General features: G+C 52.1%; 1 protein-coding gene across 1 annotated transcript in view; it reads right to left on the reverse strand.

Moving 5' to 3' along the window:
- Positions 1 to 12938, reverse strand: part of Nuak1 (NUAK family kinase 1) — a 66611-nt gene extending 53673 nt beyond the window's left edge. The window contains exon 1 of the mRNA XM_047549119.1: positions 11929 to 12938. Coding sequence (XP_047405075.1) covers positions 11929 to 12186 — 258 coding nt within the window. The 5' untranslated portion in view covers positions 12187 to 12938. The remainder of the gene's footprint in view (positions 1 to 11928) is intronic.
- Positions 12939 to 14866: the final 1928 nt, after the last annotated feature.

Here is a 14866-nt window from a genome sequence, read left to right on the forward strand (position 1 = left end):
AAGTTCTCAAACTGCTATTTTCAGAAGCACAGAGACCGCTTCTCTGAACTTTAAGCCTGGGTTCATCAGATGCCTACCATCCCGAGAGGCCTTGGAGCCAGGGTCGTGACCCTGAACTACCCATCAGGCAGCCCAGCCCTAAACCCCAGCTCTGTGACTTCAGGCAAGCCATTGTCTCCCTCAAAGCCTCTGCTTCCTCATCTGCAAAATGTCCACAATAATCACACAGGTTCAAAGGTGAGATATATATATCACAGGAGGTGAGACTCCAGAGCTGAGGAAGAGACTAAAAAGGGACCCTCTTCATATTCCTTGCAGTCTCCTTAAAGGGAAGGCTCAACTAGTCCCTGGCTTACTACTCCTTCACTGAGCACTCTGATTTACCAGGGCCTGTGCTAAGGACTCTGCCTGCATCATTACACAAGCTCCTAGAATGGTCCTAAGAGACATGCCATCACCGTCCCCACTTTGCCACAGAGGGAACGGGGCCCAGGTCACGCTGTTTGCAACTGGGGATTGACTCCAGGTCCTTGTGCTTGACAGGCAAGCACTCTAGCAACTGAGCGATCTCCCCAGCCCGAGACAGCATATAAAGTAGTGAAGGGCTGCAGCTGTGGCTCAGTGGTGGAGAGTCTGCCTTGCAAGCTCGGGCCCTGAGTACCAGCCCCAGCCACACACACATGCCAAAGTCATCTGTGCAGTGCCTGGCACACACTCGTCACTCAATAAATGTCCCCTGCTATTATACAGCGTTGTTAAAGGAAGGATCCTCCTGCTTCTTCCGACACATCACACATCCAAGGTGGGTGCTACTTAGTGAGAGGGCCCCTGAATTCAGCTGCGCTCCAGGATTTCTGCTCCCAGAGCTTGCACATCCATCCGCTCACTCATCTGACCCCCAAGCCCTCCACCTGACTCTGCCTGGGAACCAGCTCCACTAACCAAGAGGCAAGTTGTGGCTGTCCCGGAGGGTGCCATCACTCCGGTGAACACGTTCATGCACCGGGCACTAAGCTCACCAGAGAAACTACTCGCCTCTTTCCACCCGCCACCTCTGCTCGCTGTCAAAGCTACTAAGAAGCACACCAGCTACCGATGTTGCCTCCAGGACCGCGGGGACCATCTCAAAATTTGCTGGCTGGCAATTGATACTGAGGAAGCCAAGGCTGCATAAAGGATGTTTGACACCGATGATGATGTTCTGAGAGCTTCAGAAAAGAAAGGAAAAAGAGGCAGGGGTCGGGGGACAGCAGGTATCAGTCTCCGTAAATGGACCGGCAAGGAGAGATTAGAGTGGACCACTAAGACTGAGGATCTAGAAATGGTGAGGGTTACGCACACATTTTAGAATCAAGGGTCAGCTGAACTCCTGTGGGCCAGTGGCTGTGTCTTCTTCCTGGTTACCTTCCCCATGCCCAGCACAGTGCTGGGCACCTAGGACGAGTTTGGTAAATATCTGAATAAGTGTTTTTTAATCTGCTACCTGGGAGAGACAGAAAGAATACCTGACACACGAAGAAAAAAAAGGACAGAGATATTTCTAGTCCTTGAGAAGCAGTCTAGGACTGTAGTTTGGACCTGGGTTGGGTTCCATCGTCCCGAGTTGCGAACAGCGTGGCCCTGGGCCCAGTTCCCTCTGTGGCAAAGTGGGGACGGTGACGGCATCTATCCCTTAGGACCATTCTAAGAGCTTGTGTAATGATGCAGGCAGAGTCCTTACCACAGGCCCTGGTAAATCAGAGTGCTCAGTAAAGGAGTAGTAGCCCAGGGACTAGTTGAGCATTCCCTTCAAGGAGACTGCAAGGAATATGAAGAGGGTCCCTTTTTAGTCTCTTCCTCAGCTCTGGAGTCTCACCTCCTGTGCTACCTGTCACCCAGGATCAAGGAGCCAAGCCCTCCCTGCGTGCAGCATCCCCCCAGAATCACTGCTAAAACCACAGGGAGAATAAATGGTTCCTGCAGGGAGATCTAAACACAGCCAGAGCAGAGGCAGCCACGAGCCCCTGGCTTCACCGAGTCCATCAGCAAAGCCACCCTGAGCTCTAAGTATCTAAGGACTGAGCGAAGAGACCTCTGAACAGCCCTGCAGAACACGACTCTCTGAACCCCAAGTGACCACAGCTCACCGTCACTGAGAACTGACTCCGTGTCAGGCACCAGGCGGTCACGGATCCTGTGTCGACATGGGAGGCAAGCGCTACTTCCACCACCCCATTTCATGGAGGGAAAAACGGAGGTGTCCGGAGCGTCATCCTGTCCGTCTCACAGAGGCAAGTTGAGAATTAGCTGCTAGAGGTGTCTAAGCAAGCCTGGGATGCCCCTGGAGAGAAGCAGCGGGCAGGGAAGGCAGGGCCTCCCCTCACCTGCACCATAACACAGGTGACATGTTCTAGGGACCACAGACAGAGACTGTCCATACACTCGGAAAGCAGCTCTGAGAGCTGAAGTTACTCCCTTCCACCAGTAAGGAGTCTTTCTGCCAAAAACCAAGCAACAGGAAATGAAGTCTGCATTTCACCCATTCCATTTTGTGAGTCCTGGGATTCTCCTCCTGGGAGCTGGCAGGGACCTCTGAGCACATTTTGTTTCCAGCCCTCCACTTACAGGTGAAGCAAGAGCACTGGACACTGGGGCACCCAGAAGTGCAGGCTGCCCAGGCCCAGAGTGAGCTGAGACCTGTCCTGCCTAGCCCCAGAGGACTCCTTCCAAGAATAACGCTCACTGAGGGCCATACAACCTGCTAAGAACACCACACACACCTTGTTGACGCTCAGTCACTCCCATTTCACAGATGAAGAAACTGAGTCATAGCTGACTAGCTCCAGAGTACATGGGAGGCTCACAGCCTCCAACCCAGGCCCCACACACTCACTTTCCACGCACAGAGCAGATCATCCACTTCCCTGCCACCATCTCGTGGAAGACTGGGATGTGACCATCCTTTGGCAATTTGGGCAAAGCATGCATGAGTTGGACCCAATTCATAGCACAGTGACAACAGCCATCAGGGATGTGCTGTAGCCTGCTGCAATCAAATGTCTTTGTGGCCCGAGTCACCTGAGTAATGGCAGCTTGACATAGAGAGGAGGGCTCAGGCTTCGTCAGAGATGCTAAGTCAGAGACCAGAGCAGCTACTTTTTTTATCTGGAAAGCTACCCTTCAACCCTGAGATAAAAGCCAAGCCCAGCCCACTGGAAGGCCACCACCACCCGCTCCTTACACAGAACCCACCACAGCCCCCTCTTAGCACCTTCCCAGTGGAAACCCCAATACCTCTAATGAAAGTAAACGATGTGGAATTCTTTTCTCGAGTTTAAAAGGCAAATCATGATGGTGTTTTTTCCAGACGTGCATTAACTCTGCACTCCAGCCGGTTTACAATTCTTAAAGTACTTGATTTACAACCCAGGGAGGAAGGCTCTGGAAACCCTGCAGATGCCTTTTGCATCCAGAGCTCGCACACTCTGCAGAGCTGATCACCAGGGCTTCTCAGATGGGGGTGGAAGGGCTGGAACCTCCAGAGGAAGCCAGGCAAGTGTGGGAGCAGCCCAGCCTAGGAGGGTGCAGAGCCCCCAAGAACTGAGTTGGGAGGCAGGCTGGGGACGGGCTCGGCCTCGCCCTTCTCTCCAGCCACGGTGCAGAGTGTGACCGAGAGGCACCTAGCAAATGGGCTCCCCAGCCTTGTGCAGCAGGGCGAGCAGAGCCATGACCCGGGGAAAACAGAACGGAAAGGAGGACGGGCCTTCCCTGCTGCCTCCTGCCTGCAGGGACTCTCCTGCGCAGGGCTGCTGGTGCGCTGCTCCTGCAGGAGCTCGGTGGTTCATTGGCTCACTGTTACTGAGCATCCCCCATACACCCAGCACCAGACTACAGACCAGGCTGCAGCACCAGAGAGCCACACGGCACCGCTGCCTTCCTAACGGGTGGGGGTGGGAGGGAGGGTGCACACAGATAATCCAAACCACACTCGCCCTGTGCCGCGAGGAAACTGACACAGAGCTGGGGCAGAGGAATAGGAGGAAGGGTCTGGAGACCCCGCAAGAGCCTGGAGACATGGCAAATCCAGACTCAGTCCCCACTCAACCCATGGGAGGATTTGACAGGGAGAACCAAGAGCCACACCAATATCATCAGGTTCTCCACACTTTCCCCCAAAATAATACAAATAGCTCTAGTTTCAATAGCTTGCAGGCTCTGCACCAGAAGATTCCAAATTCTATTTCTGATTGGTAGGATACTGGCAGGTGCCTTTTCTAAATGAGAAGACAGAAGCTCAGAGCAAACACGCAGCTTGCCCAGGGTCGTGTAGAAGGGCAGACCATCTGTCTATTCTGCAGCCTCGATTTCTTCCTCTACACTTCATTTAGCCACTCAAAATATTCATGATGTATTTGTCACATGGCCCCAGATAAATTCTAGGTATCTCAGTGGCAGGACTTGTCCTATTCCCGTCTTGGAGTCCACAGTCCTAAGCACAGTGTAAGCACCATTAGGGATGCTGGTTTACTGCTAGCTTGGAAGGAAGAGAAGGTACACTGGGTTCCCATGTGTGCTGTCTTTCTTACGGTGTAGCTTCTGCCACTTCTCAGTGACCAGGAGTAGCGGAAGAGTGGAGAAAAGCTACTACCAGGGCAGCCAAATGAGACATTCAGGTCGTTCATGCACCAGGCATCTGGCTGAGGGACAGGTGAATGGCACCAGCCCACCAGGCTATCACAGAAGAGCCACAGACGAGCCTCAGGTCTGGAGAGCTGTTTCAGCAGGATGAAGACTTTACATATATGCCCACCTAAAGCAGGCCTCTTCCAAATTCAGACAATGGTGCCTTTTAGACTAGCAATGGTTCTGGCAGCCTTTGCTGTTCACCCACCATGTAGCAGACACTGGGTAATAGGCTTGGCCATACGGTTTCACTGAATCCTCCCAACAATCCATAAAATAAGAAAGAGGATGAGCCCTGGATGAGACAAGAGTTAATACATGACCCAAGGTCACCCAGCTGTCGAGGGGTGGGATGACAGGTAGATTCAGGTGGTCTGTTCTGGGGCTCTCTCTCTTGTCCAGGGAAAGCAAGACCCTGCTTCTTGCACAAAATGAGAGCTCTTAGGTCCGCAGGATGGCATCTGGAAGGGCGGATGGTTCCGTCTTCTGCTCTGTTCTTACTCCCTCCCTCAACCCCACCTTTAAAAGAATATCAGCTTCATTGAGATATAATCCATGTGTCAAGCAATTCACCCAATAAAGTGTACGATTCAGGTGTTAGGAGTCTGTGCACAGGAATGTGCAACCACTATCACAGTCGTAAAGTATTTTCATCATTTCAAAAAGAAACGCATGCCCATTAGCAGCTAATCTCCATTTACTAGCAAGTCCACACCCAGGCCTGACATCCACTCATCTATTTTCTGTCTCTCTGAATTTTCCCATTTTAAACATTTCATAGAAATGGAATCACAAAATATACGTTCTTTTGTGACTGCTTTCTTTCACTTAGCATAATGTTTTCAAGGTTCATCCGTGTTGTAGCATGTATTAAGTACTTCATTTCTTTTTATTGCTAAATAACATTCCATAAATATTCCATAAGCAACATTATGCAATAGATCATAAATAATATTCCCTAAGTAAAATGGACATACCACATTTTATGCATCCATTCATCGTTGATGGGCATTTGAGTAGCTTCTCCTTCGGGGCTCTTATGAGTAACGACACTGATCATTTCTGCACGGGTTTCTATGTGGACACATGTTTGCATTCTCTTGGGTAAACCTAGGAGTGGAACTGCCCAGCCCTGGTTTTAACACGCAGTTAAAAGTTTATCGAAGAGTCTCGCCATGAAGCCAACATCTGGCCGCTCTTGGGCCGTTTCCAGGGAATTTTATCAATTCAGCCAGACTCCACTTGCGGGTGGGTCATCTGGCCCAGCCTCTCCTGTGTTGGGGCCTGGGATCTTCTCATTCCTGTGCTCGCCAGTGTCGTCTGGGCCAGGACGATGATAAATGCATTCTGCTTTAAAGCAGATACTTCACAAATCATAACTTACAGATGCTTCAGGACTTTCATGTGGGAAAGACAAATGAGACTTCTGCTGTCTGATTCCGGAGCCACTGAGGACAGGAAGCCATGGCCAGAAACCCTCCCAGCCCTGGATATTCGTCTCTCCCTAATGAATGCACGAGCAAGTGTAACAGAAAAGGAATTCGTGCGGGGAAGGGCAGCCTGTCTTTGCAGACCTCACTGTGCAGCCCGCCATTCACTCCAGACACGACCCTCCTTGCTGACAAACCCTTCTGGAGGTGAGGGAGGATACCCCCCTCACCCCCTTCCCTTGCTCAGTTTGTTCACTTCAGTTCCATCCTACAAGCCTTTGTTGAGCACCTACTTTGTGCTTGGCACTGGGCAAGGCGTTGATGGGAGGTGGCAACATGGAAGGGGTTCAAAACGGTTAGACCTGGACTAACAAGACTTGCTCATCCTAGGGGAGGAGAGGAAGACATCCCAGCGTGGTAGGTGCATTTCTGTCTGCAGGCAGGGACGTGAACCCACTCATCCCTGAGGCCCCCCAGGGATCCCAGGGTCAGAGGCTACCTGGGAAACAAAGAATGCAGTGTGCATCCGCGCGGAGCGCACCCCAGCCCAATTCATTCAAGCACGCTCGGGGTCCAACAAGCAGCCAGCTCGCCAGAGCCAGACTGTCTCTCTCCTCTAATTTGCTTCTGATTCTTATCTTCTCACACCTCAACTGTTGTGAAACCTCCTTGCTCCAAGCCAGCACCCCAAAGCAATGGGCACAGAGCCCTGCTCTGATCCGAACCCAGCTCAGTGCACCTCCAGAGGGGTCAAGGTCTCTGTGTTTACAAACCCTGGCTCTGCTGCTGCGTGGAACCTTGGGCAAGCTAGGTGACCTCTCTGTAGCTCAGTTTCTTCATCTGGAAAATGAGATGAAAACAGAACTTCTATGAGGACTCAAGTGGTTGGAATGTACCTGGCCTGCCGTAAGCCCTGGAAGTGCTAGTTGCTATCATCATCATCATCATCATCACCATCCTCAATCACTGCCCCCATCCTACCTAACCAAACTGGCCTCCTTCTGCACCCCAGCACAAACCCTGCACTCCACACCAACGGGTCTCCTCCCCCTTCCCCACGCACATGAATGAATCTGCCCTCTGCCCAAAGCGCCCCATTTCAGCCTTCTGAAACCCAGACGAAGAGTTGCCGTCAACAGTACCTGCACTCCCCTGGGTCGATGGAGAATTCTCCTCCCTGTTCATCCATCTGTTACCCTCTACATCCTCTTCCTAAACAGCAAAAAAACCCACCCCAGGAAAGGATCAGCCTTGGCGGTTCTTCAGGCACCACTGGCAAAGCACCTGCTGAATTTAGAGGTCGTCAGCTGAGCAACACAGGAAGGTCTCGATTTCTCTCGCAGCAATGCCTTTCCAAAAAATAAGGGCTTGCTGGACACAGACGGACTAGTTGTGTGACACTCCGCAAATCCCCTAGCCTCCCGGATGCACCGTATCCCCAGTGTGTAAAATGGATCCAACTGGAGCATACAACTCACTGGCAAGGGCTCAATGAGGGGAAACAACTGTAAAGCACTTAGCACAGCGTGACACACCTGAGCTAAAAATATCAGCTGCGTGATAAGACTGGAAAGGGTGCACCTGCCCGGCGTCAACTCAGTCCAATGAACTAAACTTCAAGCATCACACTGCAACCTGAAAACCACCCGGAATGTTCACACCCTTTACAAAAGAGTTACTCCGGCCTGGTAACCACTCACTCTTTCGCTTCCACTGCATGATAAGCTCCTTGGGGCCTACTCATATCTATGTCCCCACCCTTAACAAGGTGGTGGCTATACACCCCATGGCTGAGCAGGCCAACTTTGCTTCTCTGATCTTGTTTTCTACCATCCAAGCTATGAATAGCTTTGGATCAGTGCTTAAAATGCTTGCTTTTAGTCAGCTCACCTGGCTTGCTAAGTGAGGATGCTCTAGCACCCCAAGCTAGCTCTCTGGTAGCTGGAGGCACTGTGGTAGACAGGAGACACCCTCTGCCCACCCCATCCCAGCCCCCAGCCCCGGGGTCCCCAAAGACCAAGCCTCTAGCTCACTGCACACCATGTACTGCCACACACCAGGTAAACTGGTGCAGGGAGAAAGTTGACCTTGACCTTTGGCATTGAGGCAATCACATGACACCTCTTCTCAAAAGGTTGGGTGGGTTTGGGTTTGGGCTTTGGGGCAGTGCTTTGTGCGGCCTGAAGGTCGAGGGAATCTGGCTCAAAGAAAGTGCTTGCCACAGATGACACAGGGGTTCACCCACAGCCCTGCCCAAAACTGTATCAAAACAAAGCTTATGCAATAATTGAGGCCCAAATTCAAGACTTCAGAAACACGTTCAGATCCTATCTGAATCTGGCTGACTAGTTCACCTTCCTACATGTGTACCTCCCTAATTAACCCAGCCTGTTAGTTTAATAACCCTGAAAAAGTGCTTATCTCCCCTACCCTTCTCCACACAATATAAGGCTAAAAGTCCAAAGCATCTGCTTCTGATGGCCTTGAAATCTTGAAATGAGGAAAAAAAAAAAAAAAAAAACTACCAGAAAGGGAACCAAATGGTTCATTTCCCCCTTTTGAGGCTATATATAGATTATTTTATTCAACTCTCATAAGTCCAAGAAGTTGGTACCATTAGCGCCCACTTTCTGGATGAGGAAGCTGAGGTTTCAAAGTCACACAGCTTGCCTAAAGTCACAAAGCTAGTAAGGGATCAGGTGAGGGCTTGAATGCAAACCAGGGCTCTCAGCATTTTTGCAAGAGTGCCTCGATGTTGGATTCCATAATCACAAGTCAGTTTGAGTACTTGTCTCGTGGATGCGCTTAAACAGTGACTGCAAGACCACATTTGGGGATGCAAATGTGGACCAACAGGAGGGCTGGACCAGTTGACTCCAAGCTCCTGACTTTGCACCTCTCTTCAGAACTGCATTTCAGAGAACGTGGAAAGGGATGCTGGGTCTTGGTGTGCTTTACTCAGAAGGTCCTTCCAGATGTGCAACCAAAGCAACAATATGCTCATGTTGTTTTTTTAAGAAGAAAAAAAAAAAAGTCTCTCCTTTCTGAACAGGGCCTGCTTTCAACAGGAATGTTCATGATCCCCAGCACCTGACTCATTGGCAAGGCAGGTTAGAACCACTGCCCCTCCTGAGAAAGGCTATAAAAGCCACTGCATCAGCATCCTGCCCAGAGATGGAACAGGCAGAATTAAAGACCATGCTCTCTCAAGTCTCCTCCACTGAACCTTAAGAGCAAGTTGTGATATTTCATGCATCCCTGGAACCAGAAGAAAATTCCATATTCATACATTGGACAAAATTCTTGCTGCCCCTGACAGATTCTGAGTCACTGTGCACTTAATGGGCAAGAACAACTTAATGACTGATTTTTGTTTGTTTATTTGTTTGTTTGTTTGTTTCGTGTTATTTTCTGTTCAGCCAGGCACAGAAAATTTTCCACCTGACAATTCCTGTTTCTCACTTCAGTTCTTGCACCATCTGTGAGCAGTGTACTCAGGAGGGGGAGGACCTGGGTCCAAGGAGGACCTCCCTTCTCCAAACCTCAGTCTTCCCATCTGTTAAATGCAAGGTGTTCACTGGAGAATCTTACGAACATGCTAAGTCAGCCATCAAGTAGAAAACAGTCCCATGGGTAAATGAAGCAGTTTGGGGACTGCCAGTTTCTGGGACTGCATCTGCTGCCAGCTTCAAAATCTTTATATAATTTTTTTGAGTAAAACAAGAGATCTTGCTGAAATTATTAGCATGATGGAAAAGTCAACTAGGGCTGCACAGTAAGGGCTCACTCTTCACCGAGCTGAGAAACGAGCCTCTATCGTTCTCAGGGCGCCCCCTAGTGACCATAGTGCAAAATCCTGGAGGAATGCTCATAGTTTCTGCAAATAAAAAGCAAGACACCCACCAAAAGAGAAAGACAGGCTCCTGCCTACTAATGCAAATCCTTTCCCTCTAACTTAGTCTGTGGATCAGATAGCTAGGAGAACGCGTGACAGGAAGCCCCAGGGAAGCTCAGGAAGGCGTCTGCCATAAGACACGGTTGCATTCTTTCCAAGAGTACAGGCTCCCTAGCACTTAGGTGTGGGGGTCCCTTCACAGATCCCAGACACGCCCTTCCCAGCTAACCCCTCACATTCTCACATCCTCAACCTGCACCTCAAACTGCATCTGTTTTTCATTATCTTGCTTTCCAACTTCCTAGTGCGATTCTTCAACAGCTATTAAGACAACACAAGCAAAGAACTAAGCTTCGTTTTTGCTTATTCAACATCCAGCCTGGGGAATATCACCTCAGAAGAAAAGCATGAATGAAGTGCGCATTTCTCAGTCTCTTCCACAAACCCAAAAGCCCATTCATCAAAGGACATCTTTCCAACCACATCCTCTTTAGAATTTTCAACCTGCAAAAATGGCACCTGTGCAGTGAATTTTCAACTTGCTTGCCCCAGAATTCGTTCATTACAGAGGCAGTTTTACAAAAACAAAAAAAGTACACATCCCAAATTTCCAATTAATCAATAATAGACTTTGTTTTAAGTTATAAGATAAAGTTGTATTGACAAAAAAATAGCAAATCTGAGAAACGAGGGAGTTATCCAGGTATCCAGATATTTGAGAATTTAAGGGCTGGACCTTGCTGATTGGTAGCCGTTTTTTTCCACAGACTGTCCCTACACAAATGCAAAAGAAAAATGTCAACACTGGCACTTCACCTGACAGCTCATTTTGCTTTCCCTGTGGCCATCTGTTAGATTTATAAGCGACCCTGGGCCTTGAAACACCCCCAAAAGTGCACATAAGGAGTCTCATAATTAGTTTCTGACTTCGGCCCTAAATCGATTAAAATTACATCTGATCTGCTTTAAATCAAAGAACCATGTTAATTTTCTGCCACACACCACACAAAATCTTTCTGCAACAGTCAGTCACTTTGAACCCAACTCTCTAGCCACAAGCCGTGTGGATTTCAAGGGCCTGTTCTGCAGAAAGGAAAATGACAACAAACCAAGATTGGGACAAAACAGAGAGACCCCAAGGCACTCAAAGCACTCCCTGGAGCTATACAAACGGTGCTGGCACCCTGGCAAGGGTTCAGCTGTCACAAGGCCGCTGGCCAGACCCCTTAAGCAATTTAGTAGTCCCGAGGCCAGGACCTGAAACACAACGAAGCCTGCTGCAACTCAGCGCAGTGTCTGAATGGCTACCCATGCCCGGGGCATTTCAGTCTTCCCAGAAGTCACCATGCAAACTGTCACAATCCTCAGGCATGCAGTTAGCAGCCTTTATTTTTGCTCCCTAACCTTCTCTCTTAAAAGTAGGCAGGAGTTTGCCCTCCCTTGCAGGGACAGTATCAAGGTGATGGGGAATCAGTGGAAGGATGCAGAGAGAAGGTCTGTGGGTAAACGAGGGTGGGGGTAGGGGGGACAGGGAGACCAAATACTGGACACAGACTTGAAGGGCCAGCTCTGGGCTGAGGTGGATAATGGTCTTTCTAGAGTAATAAGATATCTGGGGGCATGATCTGATGTGTCCAACGGGGCAGAGCCCACTGTCCCAAAACTGCAGAGTATTCACATATCCTAGCCACTACTTTGCTGCTTGGATAAAAGGGGAGAAAGCCCCAAAATATGTGCAGACAGGACGTAACAAGTGTTTCGGGGGAGAGACGCCTGAGTCATGGGGTCCCGAGAGGAGAATGAGGAGTCTGTCTGGGGATTCTCAAGGAGCCCCCTCTTGGACAAGATAGTCCCCGCGCCCACAGACTCCCGCCCCGCACGCCCTTGGTCCCTAGTCGCAGCGAGCCACTGATCCCCCACTCCGGGGACTTCCCCACTCACCACTCGGCCCGAAAACCTCTCGGTGGCCCTCTTGACTTTGCCGTAGGTGCCTTTGCCCAGGGTCTCCTGAAGCTCATAGCGGTGCTTCAAGTTGTGCTTGTGATGATGCCGCTTCACCCCGTGCGGTTTCCTGGGCTCCGGGGCAGCAGCCACCGCTGGAGCTGCAGTCGCCCCGGCCACCGCCTCCGGTGGAGAGCCCGGCGTCCCCGGACCCAGGTCGGGGCTGTCCCCAGCCGCGGGCGCAGCGGCCCCTTCCATGTCCAGAAGCGGGGCAAGGCGGGCTGGAGAGGGCAGGACCCGGCGCAACGCTCGGGTTGTCGGGATCCCCGCCGAGGAAGCCGGGGTGCGCTCAAGGTCGCCCCCGCAGCATTGGCGAGGCGGCCCGCTCCCGCTCGGGCTGCGGTTGGGTCACTGGCGGCGGCGGGGACTGCACATCTGGCGCCCCCGGCGCGCACGGTCGGCGCACCGCCCCCCTGGCCGCGGCGAGCTGCGGAGCGTCGAGCGAGGTGGCGGCGGTGGCAGGGGAGGCGGTGGTGTTTGCAGGAGGGAGGGGAGAGGGGTGGCTCCGAGCGCAGGAGGGGAGTGTTATGTGGGGCGCCGCGCCCCCCAACTCCTCCCGGGAGGACGCGCAGACGGGGCGGGGGCGGGGCGGCGCGCTCCGCGGCCCCGGGGGAGGGGACGAGGGCGGCGCGGCCGGGGCTTCCCCACCTCCCCGCCGCCACCGGCCGGCCACCCCGGGATGGGAGGGGGTTGGGTGCGTGTCGCGACTCGCCCTTTGTGCGGCGCGGCGTAGGCCGCGGCGGCGGCCGGGGCTTTGTCCTCGGCGGCCCGGGAGGAGGCCGGGGGTTCCCAGCCCGGCGCCCCCTCCCCGGGCGCTCCGGGGCTCACCCGCTGCAGCTACCGCGGGCCCTCGGGCCGGGCCGCCGCCGCCGCCTCCGGCTCGGGCCGCTCGGCCTCCGCTCCTGTTGGCGCCGGGGCGGCGGCGGCCCGCGGAGCCCCGGGCCCCGGGAGGCTAGCGCGCACCCCGCCGGGGGCCGCCGGCCGCTCGCGATCCGGCCGGGGGCTCCACGGGCCCGGGCGCCTCCTCATTTTTGCTTTGGTGTCGCGGCGGCCGCCAGGCCGGAGCTGGGCTGGGGGAGGGGCGGCGGTGTCGGGTTACAGGCGGTGAGTCAGGCCCCCGCCCGCCGCCCGGTGGCACCGCCGCCCCAGCCCCCAGCCCGGCCGGGGAGGCCGCGTCCCGCTGCGGCCGCTCGCGCCCTGGAAAACCCCGAGAGGAGCGCTTCAGCCCGAGGACAGGCGGGGCGGGACGAAAGGAGGCTCGAAGGGTGAACCCGGGGCCCGCCGACACCGTCCAGGACTCCGGCGGGGACAGCCGCTTAGGAGGGTGGGAGAGTGGGGGTGTGGAAGAAATGGGGCGCTCAAGGCGCAGAGACGAGGCTGGATCCGCAGAGAAGCCCACCCTGGCGGCCACATCAGAGACCTGGGATGGATCAGGGGCCCAGGCCTGCAGAGCATCCCCTTTGCCTAACAAAGCAACTTGCAGGCCTCTTGGTCTTGGCCCCCGGGAGCCTTGTAGATTTCCTTTCACTGGAAGGACCACATCCTGGTGACTGGTGATGGCGACAGCGACCATACCCCACCAGGTGAGGGTCGGGCAGGAAGCCTTCAACCCCGGGAGCTGGTCTCCTAAAACATCAGGAAGAAGGCAAGAGGGAAAAAAAAAAAGGCGCAGGGGATTTTTTTTTTTTTTTTTTTTTTTTTTTTTTAAATAAATGGTGCAAGAACGGTGTGTTCTGCGAATCGCCTGGCAGTTCTTTACTTTTCCACCAGTGAACGCCCTGGAGCTTCCTCTTCAGCCCTCAGGTTCATCGCTTCCAACACGTTCCTGCTGTCCTCACTCCTGTCTACCCCTTATCACCTTACACTGGACTCCCCTGGTCTCTGGCAACAGCCTGCCCTCCCCGGAACCTCCTCCCCGGAAACTCCTCCCTGCAGCCCCAGTAAAGGCCTGAAACATCCCAGTCATATCTCCACACACACGTGCCCCTGCTGCATTCTAGCAATCTGTCCAAATTTATTTCTACTGATGCTTGACCTTAAACCCCTCTACCTCTTCCTGTCTGCCCTAAGAGCAATCACATAATACATATGCAAAGGTCATGTTTATTCAAATCTATTCTGTCCACCACCTGCAGGGCCTCTCTGCCCCCATCCTAAACTGTTTTCTGCCTCCCACCCCTGCACCCAGTGCTGGGAATCGAGTGCTTTACCACTGAGTTACACCACCACCTCAGTGTTCCCATTTTATGCAAATGCTGTACATGTAGATTCTAGAATCAAGTAAGTGGTATGCAGTTGACTATATGACCTCTCGGAGCTTCAGTTTTCTCTTCTTTTGATCCTGCAAAAAAAAAAATATATATATATATATATAAAATATCAGAAAATTGAGAGGTCACACTCCATTTATATATGATCTATCAAAATGTATAAATGCATTCTACTGCCATGTACAACTAATTAGAACAAATAAAATTTTTTAAAAACTAAAAAAAAAGCAAGAATTACCAGATAGGTTTTTCAGGTAAAAAAATTGTGTCTGCAGTGGTAATAAAAATTGTGCAACTATCTTCTGCTCTTTTCCCTCCCCAAGATATAGTAGAAATCTCCTATGCCAACTTCCTTCAGGTTAGATGTGGCCATATGACTTGCATAGCTCAATGGAATGAGAGCAGAAGTGATATGTGCTTTTTCCACAAGGAGACTTTAAGAGCTAGTGAGGGCATCGCCAGGTCCTCTTCTTTCTGATCTTAACAATCATGGTAGTGCAGAGTTAGAGCCAGTCTGGGACTCTATGTAAAGGTGGCAGAACACTGCCAAGTAGCTTCTATTGGAAAAGTAGGGTGAGTAAGGATTAACCTTTTGTTGTATTAAACCA

The sequence above is a fragment of the Sciurus carolinensis genome, chromosome 4, assembly GCF_902686445.1.
Source record: "Sciurus carolinensis chromosome 4, mSciCar1.2, whole genome shotgun sequence".
Classification (NCBI taxonomy): domain Eukaryota; kingdom Metazoa; phylum Chordata; class Mammalia; order Rodentia; family Sciuridae; genus Sciurus; species Sciurus carolinensis.